The 22,237-nt window shown below is 36.3% G+C and overlaps 1 protein-coding gene across 3 annotated transcripts in view; it reads left to right on the top strand.

The window, feature by feature from the left end:
• Positions 1 to 22,237, top strand: part of NKAIN2 (sodium/potassium transporting ATPase interacting 2) — a gene marked incomplete at both ends in the record, with an annotated part of 994,683 nt that overhangs the window by 305,471 nt on the left and 666,975 nt on the right. Inside the window, one exon of one of the 3 annotated variants that reach the window (XM_080806155.1) lies at positions 18,238 to 18,288. The exons of the other annotated variants lie outside the window; for them this stretch is intronic. Within the exon in view, the coding sequence (XP_080662281.1) occupies positions 18,238 to 18,288 (51 nt within the window). Of the gene's footprint in view, positions 1 to 18,237; positions 18,289 to 22,237 lie in introns of those variants that run through there. 3 annotated transcript variants of the gene reach the window in all.

Raw genomic sequence — 22,237 nt, 5'->3', positions numbered from 1 at the left:
GGGACACCTGACTCCTGGCCCATTCCTGGTTTATAGAATTTCCCTCTCTTTCTAACTTTCTTCATGAACACCTTCCCCCTAACACACACACACACACACACACACACACACACACACACACACTCTCCCTCTCTCTCTCTTCCTCTCTCTCCCTCTCCTTTAGCATATCGATTGCAACTTCTGCTTTCTGCCTGGTGTCACAAACCTCCCTGAGGCAAGGAAGCAAAAAGAGGCTGGCTGCTGCCTTCTTCGAATTTGAGGAGGGGGCAAAATACTGGAAGAACATGACAAGGTTATATCTGAATGACTTACCCTGCCATAGCTAATATATTAACTGGTGTCATAGAACTGCTCAAATTTTATATCTGTTTTCTCCCATTAATACATTGAGGTCTATCCTGATGCCATCCAATTATTATGTAATACCCCCAAAATGCATAGGGAAACCATATGTGTATATTTCAAAAAACAATGAGTAGGCAAGGCCCAGGTGCGAAAGAAGTGACCTAATAGATGTTAAGGTTGATGATTTAGGCTCCCTAAGATGGCCACCTAAACATTAGTATGCAGGACTGACGCACCCTTCTGGAACTCAGGGGTAGGGAAATAATGGGAGATGGGAAAAGTGCTGGGAGAATGTGGCCAGCATGTGTTTCTCACCCTTCCATTTTAGTCAGGAAGCTGGCTGGAGGAAAGACTGTCACTTAGAGATAATTGTCCAAGAGTAGATTGTCCAGATCACAAACATCCAGCTAGCTAGATGATTGCTGGGCACCGAATGTCTGCAGTCATAATTTCTATTAATTTGTTATTATGCTTCTTTAACCATTTTTTTTTCCTACCTACTTCTCTCCAGGACTAAGATACCATCCTGCCTTTCCGTTCGTTGTGATATAGCTAAAATGTGTGTGACCGTCTTGAGGTACAGCATGTGCAGTAGAATGTAAACTAAGATGTAACTTGATGTTCTGGGGTAATAACTCGCTGAGCGGCACTGTGATGGGTGTGTGTACCAAAAGCAACTAGGAGGGAGGCAAGGCGACCTGCATATAAGACATGGCAAACCCTCGAGCACAGGTCTCCAGTGTGGACAAGTAAAGTGAACAGAAACCTACTCATAAAGTCGGGAGAGGTGAGAAGATAATGACTTGGCCAAAGACCCTGTGGTCACCATGGAGTTCCATAGGACAAAACTTCCTCAGTCCCTGAGAGTCCAAGATATTACAGTAGGCAGGGAGAGTATTCAAAGGGTGACTTGGCACCCAGGATCTGGGCAAGTGGCAAGACTTGTTTCAAGAGACTTGATAACTTTGATAAAAGATCCAAATTCAGGGACTGCTAGGCAGTCTCTCATGTGGGAACAGGTGTAGTATGGAGTGGAGAAGGAAGTGAGCTCTCAGAACCTAGAAAATGGAGCTGCTCAGGCACAGGGTCAGAAAAACACAACATGGGGTGGGAAGATGCCTCCACTTCAGTGGTCCAGGCTTCCTGGGTCACCTTAGCATCATCTTCCATGGTATAGTTGATTATGAAGAAGCTGGGGCCTAAGCCTGGTGCCATTCATTTGGCTGAGCACCTCGTGCCTGGGTCTGGAGATCTAACTTGATTCCAGGCTCTAGCTCCCATCAGAAATGAAGGGCCAGAAGGTAGGATGTGGTGGCTTTCAGGAGACGTTTGCCTTTTTTTTTTTTTTTTTTGAAACTGGAAATAGCCTATTTCAAAAGGCGAATTAGTAATGTGAGGTGTTAAGGAAGGCAGATTCTGAAAGTGGGGGTGACTCTGTGAGTGAGTGGTGGCAAAATGCCCCAAGAGGGAAGCTTGTGATCACAACACACTGCACTTTCTTACAGGAGTTGGTGAGCTTCTGTTTTAGATCCACCTATATTAAGATCCCTAGTATTGTTCAAATGGAGCAGGTGACTCTGTGCACAGGACAATTCCCTGAAGCATATTCTCTTTTGTGAATGCACTGTGCTTCTTCAAAAAGCCTTTTATAACTATTCCACATCACATCGATTGCTTCCTTTTAAAAAATTCTGTAATGCAGCTGGAAAAAATGTAATGGAGCATTTAAACAGTTCTTGCTTAATAGCGTCTAATTGTTTCAAATATACAACTCTTGTTTTTCTAGAACATTGGTGGTAGGGCTGTCCTCTTGCTTTTGGTTTTTCTCATGAGAGACCTAATACAGTGGTAGCCTAAACATGTGATCAGAACATCTTTGTTTTTTGATCAGTTATCTGCAGAATTCTGCAAATTTCCTGGAAATACTTAACTTGTATGACATCATATTTGGAAAAGAGTAGATTGGAAACCTATGGACTAAAAGTCTAATCCTAATTCTGTGTAAATTTGTGTATGGTTGGAACAAAGGATGATTGCTAGGTTATTTATTTGTAAGATTAAAAAAAAAAATGCCACACACTGTGGTCAAGATTGCTCATATATGTAACAGACCTTTTTCAGGCATTTAGATAGAGTGAAATGAGAGGAAATCAGACTTTGCTTCTAGTCCTGGTTTGACTAATGTCCTATAATAAACACAACAATTTGATTACATGAAAAATATATTGTGAATCAAGAGAAAATGATTTTCCTAAATATTACTGACATATGAGATTTATTTGGAAGAGTTTATACATTTTGACATCTACTTTTCCAGAAAACCAGTGAAAGAGTGAACTATGCAGGAGTCCTGAGCAGTATGAAGAAACTGTACCTGCATTTGTCTTCTAGGGTCTATTAATTTAATAGTTCATAGCATATTACTATCAGTATCTTTAGTCATTTCAGCTAATTAGAACTATCTGGGGAGCATTATTATTGAGCTAAAGAATGTCTGACCCTGTAATTCATTGAATTATTTTTTCTAATAATGACTTCAAATTTATTTGAATGATGGTTATTAAATGGAATAATTTTAGAATTACAGGAATTTATATTACATTTTAAAACAAATCTTTGTTGACTATGGGGCATGGAAGTGTTCTTTTTTAATTTTTAAAATGGCAAATAATGCCATCAAGTGGAAGTGACCTAAGCCACTTTCTCCTTTTCTAGTCATCTGATGATCTAAAAGAAACAACATCAGAAACCACCCACAAACAACTAAACTCTCTAACTTATCTGTGCAGGCTTTTACTTGCCTCTTTTCTGTAGATGTAGTAATATGAGGCAGTGAAGGAATGCTTCTCGTATTAATTTTTGAAAAAAAATTTGAATTAAGCTTGAACTCTGATATCATTTCATATAGCCTGAGGTTTTTAGAGCGTGCTCTCTTTTTGTTGCCACGTTTGTTGATGATGGTGTTGATGATGATATTTTAGTGTCATAAAAGTTGTGATTAAATGCTCATTTGAATTTTTGCCTCATCAAGAATGGCATGTTTTTATGTTTCTATAATTTTTCATCTCAAGTTAAGACTGAAGTATCTTTTCCAGTGATTATATATGGATTAGGGAACTAAGATACTTCACATTTTTCCTTTGGGTATTCTATATATTTTCCAAATTACCGTGATTCAAATGTACATATATATGAATGCAATATACATCTATATTGTTAATGTTAAGAAATAATAAAATTTACTTTCTTTTTAAAAACCTCTAAAATAAATGAAAGAAGATATAGTATTAGAGGTTAATGAATAAATATAGTGCTCATACTAAAGATTGACCTGAGAACTTAGTATTGTTCTAAATGAGATTTCTTATCTCTGCTCAGTTTTATAATTATTGCACAGTATTAATCTGTAACAGCCAAAGGGATGCCACTAGCATTTCTTCTTTTGTAACAGAGTATCCCGCTGGCCCCCAGCTATGACACATGTAGCTAGTGTGTAGGGTTATGCAACATTCCCTCCTTAAGATCCAGTTAGGTTTGCTGATTAACATGGAGATTGAGATATCCCTGGCAGTGGAGAAGACATGACTTCTGTCCACAGTTGAGTTTGGATGTGAATAAACCTGTCCTATAGATTGTGTCTGAGGAACTGTGAAAAATCAAGGTTGCAGACAGGGTAACATTCTCTGTAAAGAATGAAGTCTGATATAGCAGTTTGGTATAGCTGTGTGGGACCACATGTACAGTGAGTGAGACAGGTGTTAAGTGTTTGAGCAAGAAAAAACATCCCACGTTTTCTGGGTATGGATCCAAACAAACCTTATTAATCATAGCACAGTGGCAGAAAGTGTTTGCCTTTCAGAGGAGCTCTTGTGGCATGGGGCTGGTTGACAGCAGTGTGTGTCTGGTCCAGTTGGCAGAGATCTTCCCATTGGTGGATATAGGCGTGCCAATCAAGCTGTTGAAGCCAGCGATGGAGTTCTGATGTGGTTAGAGGAGGATAATGATAGTGTCAGTATTTTTACCTGAATGGTCCCAACAGGAGCAAGGGTCTTTGCATCAGTGATCCTCTGACACTGTGTCTGGCAGAGAATGATCACCAAGAGTATAGTCTGTTCAAATTAGTTGAACAGAAAGAGACGTATGCTAGAGTCTTGAATCTCTGATCTCTGGAGATGCATGTGGACATCTGTGTCACAAGGTAGACTGATGCTTTTTGATAAGAAGGATATCAGGTGCTCACAGTCAAACCTCTGGTGTCAAAATTGGCAACCAAATATATAAACCCAACCACATCAAAAGTTTTTTATTTACACATACTCAGCATTTGTCATCGTTTTCCTATTTTAGTAATGTTTAAAGCTGAGTCATCAGGCTGGAAAGGGGAATTTATGAGGACAGAAACATAACTGTGCTATTTCCTTTGCAATGACATATAAGTCAATAATAGCAAATGCTAGTGAACACTTTAGGTTCACTACTTCACTTTATCATCTGCAACCTATGAGAAAGGTATCATTTTAATTTATTTTTTGTAAATGAGAAAACTAAAGCAGGAGGAGGTTAAGTAATTTGCCCAAGATCCTACAAATGGTAGGTAGCAAATGGTAAAAACAGGATTCTAGCCCAGATAGTGTGTGCTTAACCAAGTTAAACTCATTACCAGGAGCAATATGTGATACCAGAACATGTGACATGACTATCAAATGGTATCGAGCTTGAGTAACAAATATACTGTACTTCTTAAATATGTTCAAACAATTGATTACATCGAGATTTCATATGAGTTTCCCTGCTCTGTAATGCTGGTGCCAAGTTACAATGACAATTGTTGTATGATTGTGTGGTTGGGGGTTTCTGTCTGCTGTGGATTGATCATAGGATGGAATCAATGGCAGAATTGAATACTCTGTTTGAGAAAAATCTTCTCTTTAAGACTTCATGATTTTTCTTGTCCTAGCTGTTGGGGAAATGCCTCTATTATTGTAACATGCTTTAATTAAACACCAACTGAAACCACTTATGGTTTGTATCTAAGATATACTGAGATAAACACAATGAATAGTATCAGTATAGCAATTGATAAATGGTCTTGACTTTCACATGTGATGAAAATCCTACTTTGATAAAAATTTATAGGGTTGATTTTGTTATGCTAGGAAAGGCAGAATGATTTAAGTTTGGCAAATAAATCTAATACAAATGTTGATTATTCTTTCTAAGTAAAGCTAGAGGAATTTTTCTGGTAATATGTTTTATGACTGTCCTTCACTCTGTCCACCTCAATATTTTAATAAATAACAGAATGAGGACATTGGAGAGAGAGTAATCATATTTGTAGATACATTCATTTATGCATTAATTTGTATTTCCTGAGTACTTTCTATTATGTCAGGCACTATTTTAGGCATTATGGCAGTGAACAAAATGCAAAAATGTCATTGTGTGCATAAATTTTTATATTAAAATGTGGGACAATTTCTACCAAAAAACAAATCCCAAAATGTATTAATAGTTTATTTGTTCATTACTGTAGGTACTGTGCAAAAATTGAAATAAAGAAGTGGGATAGAAAATGCTGAGTGTTTACAGTTTTATGTAGACTTGCCAGGTAAGACATCACAGAGTAGGTGGCATGTGACAAAGACTTCACAGGTAACAGAGTATATTACTTGGATATATGGGACAAAGCAGAGGGAATGGCAAGTGCAAAGGTCTGAGGCAAGAAACATCAAGTGTGGCTGGAGCTGAGTAAGCAGGGACCCAGTCAGATGCGAGATCAGAGAGATATGGCATGGAATCAGATTTTGCAGAACCTGGTGAATCATTAAGAGATGTTGACTTTACTTCTGAGAGAGAGTCATTGGAGTATTTGGATCAGAGGTGTTCTATGACTTGACTTGTTTTTTAAAGAGTATGATTCTGGTTGACTGATAGAAAACAGTAGAGGAACAATATGTTATAGAAGCCCAGAGATCTACTGTAATCATTCAGGCAAGAGGGTATGCTAGAAGTAATTATGCTCAATTTCTGGGTATTCATTATTGAGGTAAAATTTACAAATGGTATGATATATAAATCTTAATTGTGTAATTTGGTGAGTTTTGACAAATGTATACATTTCTGCAAGCAAATACCCCATCAACTTATAGAAGATTACCGTGCCTGCAAAATTTCCTCTTCCCCCTTTCCTGTCAATCCTTATACCACCATAAGCAACCACTGTTACAATTTCTTTCCCCATAGATTAGTTCTGTCCATTCGTGTGTGTGTGTGTGTGTGTGTGTGTGTGTGTGTGTGTGTGTGTATTCTCTTATTTCTGGCTTCTTTCAACATCATGTTTTTGAGATTCATCTATATTGTTGTGGATACCAATAGTTCTATTTTTTTATTGCTGAGTAATATCCCAGTGCATGGATTAAATCACAATTTGGTTATTCATTTTCCATTTGGTAGGCATTTAGGTTGTTTATAGTTATATTTACCATGAAAAAGGTGCCACAAATGTTCTTGTACAATTATTTTTGTGGATGTGTTTTTCTTTCTTTTGGGTAAATACTGGGAATATCATTGCTGGCACACAGAGTAGGTTTATATTTAACATTTTAAAAATCTTCCAGTTTTTCAAAATGCTTGAACATTTATTCTCTCATCAGCAACACATGAGATTTCTAGTTGCTTCACATTCTTGTATATGTTTTGTTATTGTCTTCTTAATTTTTGCAATTGTAACATGTATAGAGTAGAATTTCATTGGGGTTTTAATTAGAATTTTCTGAATTTTTTTAAATAAAAGAGAGGATAGGATTTATTCATGGTTAGGATATGGTTGTGAGAGGAAGAGTAGAGTAAAAGATGAGCTGAAGGATTTTGGACTCAATTAACTGAAAGCTGTATTGTTCATTAGCTGGGAAGAGAATTACTGTACTAGGAGAAGATGGGAGGAAGGGAAGGAATACAAAAAGTCTAGTACAGAATACGTTGATATTCCTATTAGAGAAGGTCAACCAGAGATGTCAAGTAGAAGTTGACCATAGGAATTTAAGTTCAGGGGAAATGTTTATTTGGAAGTCATCAACATATAGATGACCAAATTCATAGGGCTTGATGACCTCATTTATAGACTACATACTAATGGAACAGAGATGAATTCTAAGTACTGAGTATCGGAGTCCTCCACAATCAGATCTATTTAAAAAAGTAGGAAAGGGGTTCCTGGGTGGCTCACTGGGTTAAAGCCTCTGCCTTCGGCTCAGGTCATGATCCCAGGGTCCTGGGATGGAGCCCTGCATCGGGCTCTCTGCTCAGCAGGGAGCCTGCTTCCTCCTCTCTCTCTCTGCCTGCCTCTCTGCCTACTTGTGATATGTCTGTCAAATAAATAAATAAAATCTTTAAAAAATATATATCTTACAAAAAAAAATTAGGAACGACTGAAGATGAGATGAAGTAACCAGAGAGGAAGGAGAACTCGTATGAGAATTGTGGCACTCCCAAAGGAGTCTTCAATAGAGAGAGCGATGGACTGTACCCAGTGTTGCCTAAAGGGATGATCAACACAGTTAAGGTGTTAGGGGGACATTTATAAGAATTAATTTAATAAGAAAAAGGAAATTATGGATTTGGATTTAGGTCTAATACACTAAATGCACCAAGGATATCATGATTTTACATTGGACCATATATACAGAATTTAATGAATCTAGTTGACTTGCACACTAAATAAGGGCCTGTCAATTATTTTTGTTTGTTTTTAAAAGACACAATTTATTCAGCATCATGAACAGACTATTACATTTAGCAATCAACAGCATGGGTGCAAAAAAAAAAAAAATCTACATTAAAACCCTTTGTTAGAATGCTTTACACTTTCCACACAACAGAAACTAAAATAACCTGTTATATAGTTACTCACAAATACAGTCTTTGAGTTTTTTGTCCATACACATGAGAATTGTCTAAAACATGTCTTCTTTGTAGCAGCCTGACTGTATCCCCACTATGCTTGGCTGAGTTCACAAATCAGTTGTACCCTGTCACTTCTCTGGTTCTTCTCTCCTGCTAAGCTTTGTTTCCTAGCAGCAATGAAAACATTCTGCCACTACCATCACTATTGCTGCTGCTGGAACCACCATAGCCACCTTGGTTTCCTGGTTTGGCAAAGTTGGCCTCTACCACCATAGGGCCCAGAGCTTCTGCCTCCAAAATTTAATCCTTCCATGGGTCCAAAATTTGAAGACTGATTGTTGTAGTTACCAGAATTATTATAGCTTCCACCACCTCCAAAGTTGTTTCCATCATTACCAAATCCATTATAGCCATCCCCACTGCCACCGTATCCACCAGCTCCTCAACTGCCACCAAAGCCATCTCATCCACTGAAGTTTTCTCCATGACCAAAGTCATCATTCCCGCCCAAACCACCTCCATGACCACCACCAAAGTTTTCAGAACCACTTTGACCTCCCTGGCTGGATGAAGCACTAGCCATCTCTTGCTTAGATAGGACTTTCCTTATTTCATAGTTGTGGCCATTCACAGTATGGTATCTGAATGACAGTCATATCTATAGTCATGGTCATCAAATGTTACAAAAGCAAAGCCTCTCTTAAAACTGGCTCAGTCAGTCATGATTTCATTCACTTCAATTTTCCTGTACTGTTCAAAATAATCTCTTAGATGATCTTCTTCAGTGTCTTCTTTAATGCCACCAACAATAATCTTTTTTTTCAGATAAGTGGACGCTGGGTCTTTGAGAATCTTCTCTTGAGACAGCCCTTCTTGGTTCCACAACTTTTCCATCCACCATGTGTGGCCTTATATTCGTGCAGCCACCTCCTCCACAGTGGCATATGTGAAAACCTAAAGCCTTTGAAGCACTTGGTTTTTGGAGCTCACATTACCATACAGCCCATAAGTGTTCCCCATTGCTCAAAATATCTTTTCAGACTCTCAGCAATTGTGTCAAAGTTCAAACCTCTGATGAAGAGCTTCTGCAGCTCTTCAGGCTTGTTGGGAGGCTCTGACTTAGACATAAAGGTGGTGGGAGGGGAGACTTTCATGATGCTTACTCAGCGGTGTCCATGGACAGAAAAGCAAGGGTTTGTCATTAGGTTATTAATAATGTTTCCCAATAAAATTTTTTAGAAACAATTTTCCAGAAACATAATTCATTTTAATCTGCATTAAATAATAGCATTCAAAATAAGGATGACAGTTTCATGTTACTAGCATAGATAAGTAATATTTAAATACTATATTCTTCTACATGTTCTACACAGCCTATTGAAGGACAAGAGACAGGGGTTATGTGAGAATTTCAAACAGTATCACATAATCATGATGTTGCCAAACAGACATTTTCAAATCTCTCGCTTGAGAAAAAAGAAGTTGAAGAAAAACAATTGAGTGGCATTTAATATTCCTCCTTGAGCAATAGTAATGAGAAAATGTAGAGATACCCCTTCTTGAAAGCATTAATTTTTTTTTCTATTTTAATGACTCATAGCACTGCTTCATCAGCAACATAATCCTTTACAGTTTTTGAAAATGAATAAATTGGAGTTAACTTTATGTTGAAAGGTTATATTTTACAGATTCTAAGAAACTATCAATTATAAGATAAACCATTATTTTATGTAGCAAATTGCCATTAAAACTGTGACATGCCTTCACTTTTAAGAGCTATCCTGATTTCGGGGCACCTGTGTGACTCAGCCAGTTAAAAGTTAAGTGTCTGCTTTCAGCTCAGGTGTGATCTCAGGGTCCTGGGATCCAGCCCCAAATCAGATTCCCTGCTCCTCTCTCTGCTTCTCCCTCTGCCCACCCCCCAACTCATTCTAGGGTGCATGTGCACCTGTGCGTGCTCTCTCTCCCTCACTCAATTTCAAATAAAATCTTTAAAAAAGACCCATCCTGATTTCAGAAATGTCAAAATATGAAATAAGTTTAGCTTATATTAATGATATATAGTAATTAAAAACTATATTCACAACTTGTTTTTATTTTTTTACCTTTTTTAAGATTTATTTATTTATTTGACAGATAAAGAGCACAAGCAGCTGAAGTGAGAGGGTCTTGATGTGGGGCTCAATCCCAGGACCCTGGAATCATGACCTGAGCCAAAGGCAGGCATTTCACCAATTGAGCCACCCAAGGGCCCCTCAACATCTTGTTTTTAATAGCAGTGTCTTAGGGTGCTGTGTATTTTTCAACTATCTCAAATTGACATAAAAATACATTTTGGAAAGCACATACTTTTCTGTGGAAAATCAAATCCATTTTTATACAAAAATCATATTTTTGTTACTGTTAGGATAGCTGTATGTTTTCCCTAATTAATTCCTAATACAGGTTAACTCTTTCAGATCAGTGACGAAATTCTTAGACTGTTATTAGTTATCCAGGAAAAATATTATTCTTGTTGCACAGAGGCCTTTTTTTTGCTTTTAGTAAGAAGATGGAGATTATATAAAGAGTAGTTAGAGAAAACCATGCATTTTTAATACTCCATCTACAATGCCGTCAGCAAGTTTGCACTGAGAAATCCCTCCAGCTGTGTTGTAAAGTAGTTCATGCCCTTCTTGTACCTTCTACGCATGGATTTCGTCAGCACATTCTGTCTGTATTATGACGAGATCTTCCTTGATGTTATACTAGACTCTCACGGAAACAGCATGCTTCTGAGCTGCCTGTGTAATGTTTATAATGTTGACGAATGTGACCTGCTATAACCTCTGTGATAAAAGAGCATCACCATTTAAAAATAGCTGAATTAAGGATGTTTTAACTTTAGTTCAGGCTCCCTTCTGAAGAACCCTAAAAACTTGGCTGTAAAAATACAGCCTATAACACTTTTTGTGTGAATGTCTAGTAGAAAGCTGGATTTGAGCTTAAGTAATTTCAGTGAAGAATGAGAAGTAGCACTTCAAGAAGTAGCTGTGAAGCAGATATTCTTAACATCAAACGTGGGGTAACTTGTAAGCTTGGTGGTTTTTTAAATTTAGATTCAATTAGCCAATACATAGTACACCATTAGTTTCAGATATAGAGCTCAGTTGTTCATCAGTTGCATATAACCCCCCGTGCTCATCACACCATATGCCTCCTTAATGCCCATCACCCAATTACCCCATTTTTTCCCTCCAAAGTCAAGAGTCTCTCATGGTTTGTCTCCCTCTCTGATTTCTTCTCATTTGGTTTTTCCTCCCTTTCCCTATGATCCTCTGTGCTGTTTCTTATATTCCACATTAAAAGTGAAACCATATATTTGCCTTTCTCTGCTTGACTTATTTCACTCAGCATAATAACCTCTAGTTCCATCCATGTCTATGTAAATGATAAGATTTTATCCTTTTGATGGCTTAGTAATATTCCATCACGCAAACACACACACACACACACACACACACACACACACACCCCACATCTTTTTTATCCATTCATCTGTTGATGGGCATCTGGGCTCCCTCCACAGTTTGGGTATTGTGGACATACAATGCCCAGCCACATGTAACCACAGCAGTTATATGCCTATGTTTGAACATAGGACTAAAAGAAAATGATAAATATCTCAGTACTATTTAATATTATTAGTAACTACTACTTAATTATCACTTATGACACTGTTTCATTTCTTACAGTGAGTAGGTATGAAATGCTTTCTGGGTTTGAACTATTTATTTTCCTGATTCTTTACCTTTCCATTATAATACAGGGTGGGAGACTCAGGAGGAGTGAGTCAGTTGCTTTTTTCCAATATTGGATTAGAAGTAAATTCAGTTTTGGTTAAGGTAGAAAAACATTTCATAGAAAAATTATCCAGTTAGGTATAGTGGAAAAACTAATGTCAATGTATTTGCCATCGTGAGGCTTATAGAATGAAGTATGGCAATACTGATTACTTATTTTTTTAAAGATTTTATTTTTCTAAGTAATCTCTGCACCCGATGTGGGGCTCAAATCCATAACGCTGAGATCAAGAGTCCCACACTCCACTGACTGAGCCAGCCAGTTGACTGATGCCCCCCAATTACTTATATTTTAGCAAAAGTTGAAGTAGTCCCTTGTAGGGCATCTCTCTGAGGCATTTCACAACATCTCTCTCAACACTTCAGGTTGCCCAGGAAGCAAGTAGCAGGGAAGAATGGTCAGCACCATCCCGCATATTTTATTTGGCAGTAAGACAGAGAATTGACCTGAACATCTGCCTGGGTTTTACTCTGTTTTGATTTTAGTAACATCACTATAATTCTATATTGACATTCCCCCCTTCCTCTTTATGTTGCATTGCCATAAAAAGCTGCTATTCCAGTATGTACTCTGTCCTAAATGTCACTGGATCTCTGTATTAAAAATCCTTAAAACTATCAGGACAAGATGCCCATACTTTAGGAGGTATTATAACTAACTATGGGAATGTGGTTTTCTTTCTCCTCAAGATACAGCCCTGTATATAACTACAGTCAGTTTTTGTTTTTTTTTTTTTTTAAAGATAAGGTCTTTGTAAGGTCAGAGTATTCTTTTTCCTTCTTATTTGCCAGAGGTTTAAACTGAACCCCAGGGAGAGGGTGTGATGCAGTCATAGGAGTAGATTCCTGTGACAGGGGCTGAAGGTGCAAGCAGCTTTTCTTTTATGTCTTTTTCTATATAACTGATACTCTCATTTATTTTTGTCCAATCTTCATTAAAAAGAGATGAGATATGGCTAAAATAATGTATACGTTGCAACAGTATAAAGTGAATAAAGAAAACAGGGAAAAGGGAGACAACATGAGCAAGCTACAATGAAACCAAAGGTAAATTAGTAAGCTGGAAAGTGTGCCAGCAAAGGAAGTTAACATATTGCAGTTTTAGCTTTAAGATTTCCAGCTTTTAAAAGAAACAGAAAACAAATTGAAAAATTTGAAGTGATTATGCTATTAATGCTAATTTCTCATAAGGAAAAGAAAAAAGACCTTTTATTGTACTCCAGCTATAGATCTCTTGTTTTCATAGAGGCCCTGTGATGAGCTTAACATCCTCAGCAATACCCCTCCAGCGAACGCAGTACAAATCATTGTAGGTGTTTTTCTTATTATCTACATTTAATGTGAGCCTGTGGGTGATGGAAGCATGGAACTCAGTAAAAATTTATTGTATGTGGGTCTGTAAAGAGAGATCTCTAAGGACAAAGGACTAAGATTGTCTGATTTTGTACCTAAGTACAAAGATTGAAATATCTAGAGCAGAAGTTGGCAAACTTATCCTGTACACGACAGAGTAAATATTTCTGATCTTGTGGGTCAGATGGCCTCCATCACTAACCATTCAGTTCTGCCACAGGGGCATGAGAGTAGCCAGGATAAAGTGTAAATGGATGAGTGAAGCTATTTCAAAGCTTGCTTTACAAATCAGGCAGTTAGCCAGATTTGGTTCATGAACCATATTTTGCCAGTTCTTGATCTATAGAGAAATAAATGTCAGTTAACCAAAGTTACATTGCCTCTGAATAATGGCAGGTAAGTGAGTAGAAGCAACAGGGGCAATATTTCCCACCCATATTCCACATCCTACATAAGAATGAATGTTGATCTACATGTGGGACATGGAAGGTGTACCAGTAAATAATATGCACCCAGGAATGCCCAGGGTGGCTCTGGCTCTTCTACCTGCCAGATCTGTTAACTTGATCATTTTTCCTCACCTGTCTATAACTTGACGTCCTTATCAGGAAACTGGCCATAATAATTCTTTCCTCACAGGCTTGTTATGAGGCAAAAGACAGCTATTACCTGAATGATTCGTATGAATTAAAAGATAATAGTTTGGGTCCTGAAGTATATGCTAGAAGTCTCAAATTGTTGGCCAGGGGACTCTATCGAACATATAGAAGTATTTAATTGGCCCTGTATAACATGGGCTATTGAAGTATCTGAGATGCTAATATGAAAAACATATATATATATGGTGACTCTATATGAACATAAGGATTTTAGGGAAAAGAAAAAGAACAAGATCTAGTTGCCTTGGGCCTGCAGAATTGAATGGAAACGATGAGCTGTCCATGTTAGTGGGGCAGGTGGCCTCCAGTTTGCATAGCCCTCACCAGCATATCTTTTCTCCCTGATGCTCAGGCTGGGCTCTATCAACATTATAATCCGGTTTGTCCTACTGCATTCCTTTTGCAGTGCCCAGAAAACAAAACAAAACAAAACAAAACAAAAATCCACAGTGATACCCTGTCTACATCTTTATTTTTCTTTCTGTATCTTGTCCACTTCATTGTTTGTTACCTACATGGTTGTTGTTGGGACTCCAGAGAGTAGTGTCTTAGAGAGTGTGTAAGTCAAGAAGTTAATTAGATATCTGTGATCAAGGAATTTTATGGTTAAATAAGATTAAGGATGCTGAAAGAAGCAAAGAAACCAGGTGTCTTTGCTGTGGGCATCTCATTATCCTTTAATATATTAATGTGTAGATTTAGTTTCCAAGATAGGAGTATACTCTATACCTTTCTTGAATTGATATTCACAACAACAGCAACAAAAACAAATAGAAACCATCTGAAAAATTTGTACTCTGAAAACTGTAAAACATTGATAAAGAAATTGAAGAAGACACAAAGAAATGGAGAGACACTCCATGCTTGTGGATTGAAAGAACAATTATTGTTAAAATGTCTATATTACTAAGAGCAACCTACAGATTTAATGCAATTCCTATCATAATACCAACAGCATTTTTCACAGAACTGGAACAAATGATCCTAAAATTTGTATGGAACCACAAGACTGCAAATAGCCAAAGCAACCTTGAAAAAGAAAAGCAAAACTGAAGGTATCACAATTCCAGACTTCAAGTTATACTGAAAGCTGTAGTAATCAAAAACACTATGGTACTGGCACAAAAATAGACACATAGATTAATGGAACAAAATAAAAATAGAAAATCCAGAAATAAATCTGCATTTATATGGTCAATTAATCTACAACAAAGCAAGAAAAATATTCAATGGGAAAAAGACAGTCTTTTCAACAAATGGTGCTGGGAAAACTGGACAGCTACTTGCAAAAGGATAAAACCAGACCATTTTCTTTCACCATACACAAAAATAAACTCAAAGTAGATTAAAGACCTGAATATGAAACTTGAAATCATAAAAATCCTAGAGGAGAGCACAGACAGTAACCATTTTGACATCAGCTGTAGTAACTTCTTAGTGGATACATGCCTGGAGGCAAGGGAAACAAAAGCAAAAATCAGCTATTGGGACAAAATAAGAAGCTTCTGCACAACAAAGGAAACAGTCAACAAAAATAAAAGGCCACCTACTGAATGGGAGAAGATATTTGCAAATGGCATATCTGATAAAGGGTTAGTATCAAAAATATATAGAGAACTCCTACAACTCAATACCCAAAAAACAAATAACCCAATTAAAAATAGGCAGAAGGCATGAACAGACCTATCTCTACAGAAGACATACAGATGGCCAAACAGCCCCATGAAAAGATGCTCAACAACACTTACCATCAGAGAAATGCAAGTCAAAACTGCAGTGAGATAAAAGGGACCCTCTTGCACTGTTGATGGGAATGCAAACTGGTACAATCACTGTTGAAGAGAACATGGAGTTTCCTCAAAAAGTAAAAATGGAGCTACCATATGACCCAGTAATCACACTACTGGGTATTTACCCCCCAAATACAAAAATACTAACTCATGGGATACTTGCACCCTTATGTTTATTGCAGCTTTATTTACAGCGGTCAAATTATGGAAGCAGCCCAAGTGTCCACTGATAGATGAAAGGATAAAGAAGAAGTGAAAGAAAAATGTATACACACACACACACACACCATTATTCGCCCATAAAAATGAAATCTCGCCATCTGCAATGACATGGATGGAGCTACAGAGCATAATACTAAGTGAAATAAGCCAGTCAAAGAAAGACAACACCATATGATTTCACTCATATGTAGAAGTTAAGAAACAAAACAAATAAGCAAAGGAAAAAAAAAGACAAACCAAAAAACCAACTCCTAACTATAGAGAACTGATGGTTACCAAAAGGGGGTGGGTGGGGAGTGGATGAAATAGTTGATTGGTGTTCAGGAGTACAGTTGCTGTAATGAGCACTAGGTGAAATATGGAAGTGTCAAATCACTATAATGTACACCTGAAATTAATATAGCACAGTATATAAGGTATAATGGAATTAAATAAAAAATAAATGAAAAAAAATGGCAACTGTCATCCTTTAGTTTTAGTGTTCCATGCAGTTGTGGCTACTTAGCCACTGACTATTATTCCCATAGAACATGATTTGGGAAACACTGCCATTACCATTCTAAAAATCCCCAGAGAATTTATAATTTTAAGATGAACATTCTAGATATATGCATTGCAAATAGTATCTTCTGCTACTGTTTCAGGTAAAAGTATCCACTGATTACCTGATATTTGAGCCTACTTTATAACGTTGCTGGATAATAATAGTATCAAGAGTAATATAACCAAGATTCATTGAATACTTACAAGCAATGGTTTGCTGGGTTATTTCATTTAATCCTCACAGAAGTCCTCTAAAGGGGTTTGTCTTATCCCTTGTCTACAAAGGATGAAAATGAGGGACAGAGAGGCTAATTAATTTGCTAAAAGTAACACAGATGCTAAGTAAGGCAACCAAGACCTTTAGTACTCACTCTTAGCAGCTGGACACCTTTCTTAGCTAAATGCAATGACAGTTGGAAGACAGCTGCCTCAAATTATATGTAGTGTGATCTTGAACCATGTTTCTTTTAACTCAATTATGTATAAAGATAAATTACCTATTGAGAGTAATTCACATTTTTATTATAAAATCTTAGTAAGAAAAGTATGATGTTATCTTTCTCTTCCTTTTTTCTAGAAAGTGTATGTAGCTAACACAGTAGACTCACAGAAGAGTTCCTGCAACATCTCTACTTTACTGTTTTAAAATGTTATATGAACTGGTGGAATTTTTTTATGAAGACATTGATACTCTTGGAACTATTAAGGCACAGATGACTTATATCAATCCCTAAAGGTACTGATTAGCCCCAAACTGTTCCTTACTTAGAACAGTAAAGGCCAAGAGAGATCAATAAATTTACACATAATTTAATGTTCCTAAAATCTCTACAAAATGATGGTGTTTAATAAAGAAATAGATGTGCCTAAATTCCCTTTGTCTCTATGTCTTCACTATCCACCTCTTCCTGGAGTCTTGTGTATAATTTTGCCCCAAATACAGATTTCCAATTTACTAAGGAAAAAAATAGAGTATTGGAAAGATGTTTATTGAGGTCCAAAAAGTGTCAATAAATTAGGAGATATTTGTTATTCAGTATATTGGAGAATAAATACACAAAAATAATAAAATGATGCTAGTTTTAAATATATAGATATACACACAAATAGAAATATATACATGTTGCATTTCATTGATACCAAGATGCTATTAATTGTTATATACACCATCAATGTAATGGAAGTTTTTAACAGAGAAGATAAACAGTGTATTAGTGCTGCAATTACAGTTTATGTAAGGCACATTCAGATTTCAGGAACTATAATAATTCAAATGTATTTTGTGGTGTAGTCTGGGTGAGATGGGATTAATGGATTATTGACTAATCTAATGTGGTGTTTGGTAGAATGAGAGAAAAGGAGAAATTGATTGAGTTTTGTTCCCTGTGACTGGCTTAAGGGTAGAGGTTGGTGTATCTGGGAAGCAAATTGAGATTGTAGCATGCTGTTAAGTTTACTTAAGGTCTTAATCAGTGTCAAGTTCAAAGTCTTGTTGAATTAGTTGGGGGTTACCTTTAGATGGGTCACCCTCTAATCATGCCTTATTTGTCCCTCTGATATATTTACAGGTACTGACGATGGATGGGCATCATTAGGTATCTCTTATTATATTGCCCCACAAATATCTTAACCGTGAGTTTTTCAGAGTAATATTTTTCCATTCATGTCTACAGGGTGCTATCCATTTGAAGAATTCATGACCATGCCTGAATGTTCATATTAGTCCATTAAATCAAAACGTGATTTTCTTCCCAAAATTTTTTTTAAATAACATATATTTTTCTGTTTTTGAAAGTGATTCATAGTAACTGAAATCAATTTGGAAAATGTTGGTATAAAAAAGATGACTTAAAGTCACCTTTAATTGTACATCTACGTATAACTACTTAATTTGAAATGTTTCTAATCTTTTTTATTTATCATTTTTCATATAAAATTGGGATTGTGTGGTATAATAATTTTTTTCCTATGTAAAATGGACACTTTGAAGATGTCATTTTAAAAATGATTAGTCTGGGTAGATAAATCAGTATTTCACACAACTTAGACTCATGTTCATCCATGTTATTAGACTGACTTCGGAGAGAAAAGTTGTATAACCCATAATTTTAAGGAAAATCTGTTGCAGTATAAAACTCAGCAAGAGGAAAGCAAACCTAATTACCATGCCTCTAACATTCCATTGTATTTTGTAGTGTTATAATACCATGAGCTCCGGTGGCTCCATATATTTGCAAATTGGACAAATTAAATTGTACAGATTTCAATTGATAATAACACTCCAAAATTCTGTAGTATTTCTGAAAAAAAAAAGGCGATTCCCTATAATTTCAGATTTTCAGAAATATCCTTAAACATGTTTTCAAGCAATTTCTGGACCTTAATGGATCAATAAGAATATTCCTATTAGATAAGACTCTTCAAGTCGTAAGCCTCTACATTTGATGGAAGAAATTTCCATAGTATCATAATTCATTCTCTTTCCAAATGAGTCTGATGTCACATTGATACACTGGTGTTAAAAAATAATAGGATTTTTTTTTAAATTTTTTATTAACATGTATTGTATTATTAGCCCCAGGGGTACAGGTTTACACACTTCACAGTACTCACCGTAGGTATAGAACTTTAAAAAATGAATCTGAGTAAAGTGATTTATAGTATATATATCACTGGACCCATGACTTTAAGCTCCATTTTAGTAAGTATCAGGCAACCTGTTTCAAAATGATTTCCTTTTTGGGGGGGGGGGTGGGTAGCTTGGCCATTTGTGCCACTGGGCAAAATAGTAGGTGCCCAGTGAATGCATGACCAGCTACCTGCCAGAAGGCTGCTATGGCGGGCCCCTAGAAGGGAGGGGAGGAAATACAGAGCTTGGAGGATTCAAAACTGGGAAGGCTCTTAGGGCAACATGGTTATGATGGTTGAGAGTGAAAGCTACTGAAAAAGAAGTGAGAATACTCAAAAAAGAGACAAAAAGAAGTTCCAGAATGTTAAAGATTAGCTAACTCTTGTTTTTCCTAAAGTATTTTTTTAAATTACTCTTTTCTTGTGATTTTTTCCTCTGGTGTTACACCCTAGGTATACTATGGAAATCAAGAGATTTTTGCACACATTTGTATTTGTTTCACATTTATAGCAAAATCAGACTATCATTTCAGAGGTTATATATCAGTTTTCAAGCAATTGATGAGAAAAACAATCTCAGATTGATTTTTGAGATTGGACAGTAATAAGTTAAAACAAAAAGCTGCTCATTTTCTGATAATGACTTAGTGTCCTAGTTTTGCTATAAGTAAGAGATGACCTGTTGATTACATACTCCCTAATAGCAGGGACTGAGTTCTTCAGCTTGTGTTATCCTAACCTGGATATAGCCTATGACTCAAAAACACTCAAAACTGTGAGGAGATGCCATTGCATTTTAAGACAAAATTGATTGCCTAATCAATGTTAAGAGATGTTGAGAGAGAGAAATCTAAGACTTGACTTTGGATTATTGGATTGTCTAGTTGTTCTCATGATGCAGGATACTGATTCATCAATATCACTGGCCACTTAGGATGACTTGTCACAGCCCTCCATGTGCATTGCTTTATTGCTGTCTTTCACATTTGGGGGATGTAGCTATTGATGTTGCCATACCTGCTTGGCCTGAAAATGTCCACAGTGTATTGGATTTTTAAAAAAATAATGGAATCTGTTAATCTCATTTTTATTTATTTCTAATTCCAAGAAGGATGGATTTAATTAAAATATTCTACTGGAAAAAGAACTTTATATTTGTGTATAGTTGGGAAAGAAGGGACTTTGCAGCATCTCCATTTATTTGTCAATAGATGAAACTTCATTGTCTTTATTTCAGTAGCTATCTCAACAAACCATTTATTTTTAATGTCATTTTTAAAGATTATATAAGTTATTTCATTTCCCGTTACAAAGCAATGTTATTGGAAAACTGTTAATGGAAACTTGATCATCTAAAGTATCCAGAATTTCAAAATGATAAATCTATTATTTACTGAGAACAATGGTCTTACAGTTTTAATAAAGTTACTTTTTTTTCCATTCTAATCATTCAGCCTGCTTCTTTGTATGGTAGAAGGAGAGAGAAGTGTTAACTAAGCCAAGAATGTGGATTTTCTTTTTTTTTTTTTTAAAGAATGTGGATTTTCAAAGATGCCTTCTATTTGGTTCTATGTATAGGCTCATTTCTCACCTTGTTAATCATAACAGGAAACAGAATTGAAATAATTTTTAGTTTCGTGTCTTTGTATCAGTTTTTTTCTTTTTCTTCTATTTGCTTATACATTACTGTATGATTTAGTAAACATTGTTCTTCCAAGTCAGGACATGCAGGTGATCTTGTCATTTGCAATAGCGTGGATACACCTAGAGGATATTATGCTAAGTGAAATAAGTCAGACAGAGAAAGACAAATACCATATGATCTCACTTGTGCATGGAATGTAAAAAATAAAACAAAGGAATAAACAAAACTAAAACAGACTCACAGATACAGAGAATAAACAAAACTAAAACAGACTCACAGATACAGAGAACAATCTGGTGGTTGCAGAGGAGAGGAGGGTAGGGAGAGAGCCAAACAGGGAGAGGGGATTAAAAGGTATAAACGTCCAGTTATAAATAAGATAGCATACTACAATATACAACATGGGGAATACAGTTAATATTATAACAACTTTGGTGACAGATGGTAGCTAGATTTATCATGGTGATCGTTGCATAATATATATAAATGTTGAATCACTACGTTGTACATGTGAAACTAATATGTCAACTATGCTTCAATTAAAAAAAAGACATATAGGTGATATTTGCTTTGGAAGTCTTATGGAGATGGAGGTTAATGGGCTTGGGACCTTTTATCATTGTCTTCAGTTTGTTTTTCTCTTCAGTGTTGCCCCCATTCTTCTCTGGACTTCCATCCAGATAAATAGAGCTAGTATCATGTAGTTAGTTTCTGTACTATCCAAGTAACAGCTGATAGGCACCTTGTATCTATTCCATTTTGTTACTAAAACATCTTTTTCATTTAGATTGATCTTTGAGACTAGGATTCTTTTTTTTTAAGTTTTTTTTTTTTTTAATTTATTTGAGAGAGGGAGAAGGAAGGAGAGAGAGAACCTGAAACGGGGGAGGGTCAGAGGGAGAAGCAGACTCCCTGCTGAACAGGGAGCCTGATGCAGGACTTAATTCTGGAACTCCAGGATCATGACCTGAGCCGAAGGCGGTTGCTTAACAAATGGAGCCACCCAGGTGCCCTGAGACTGGGATTCTGTCCTTATTTGAACATCATCTATAGCTAAGTCATTCCATATTTTACCTGTAAAAATGTTTTATGGCTAGATTTTTTTACTGTGAGATTGTCAATTTTTTACTGCTAGATTGTCAATTCTAGGTTGTCAATTTTTAAACATCAGTATAGTATATAGAAAAGGTCCTTTCCATAAAGAGACAAATTACATACAAAAGTGTATTTGGTTATTTTATAAAGGTTTTATAACAATGTTTTACGATTGAGTCACAACTCAGTGTTCTCTTGCATGCACCCACATAC

This window comes from Martes martes (genome assembly GCF_963455335.1).
Source record: "Martes martes genome assembly, chromosome: 6".
Lineage (NCBI taxonomy): Eukaryota > Metazoa > Chordata > Mammalia > Carnivora > Mustelidae > Martes > Martes martes.
Note: the sequence above shows the minus strand (reverse complement) of the source record. Positions and strands in the feature narration are given on the sequence as shown.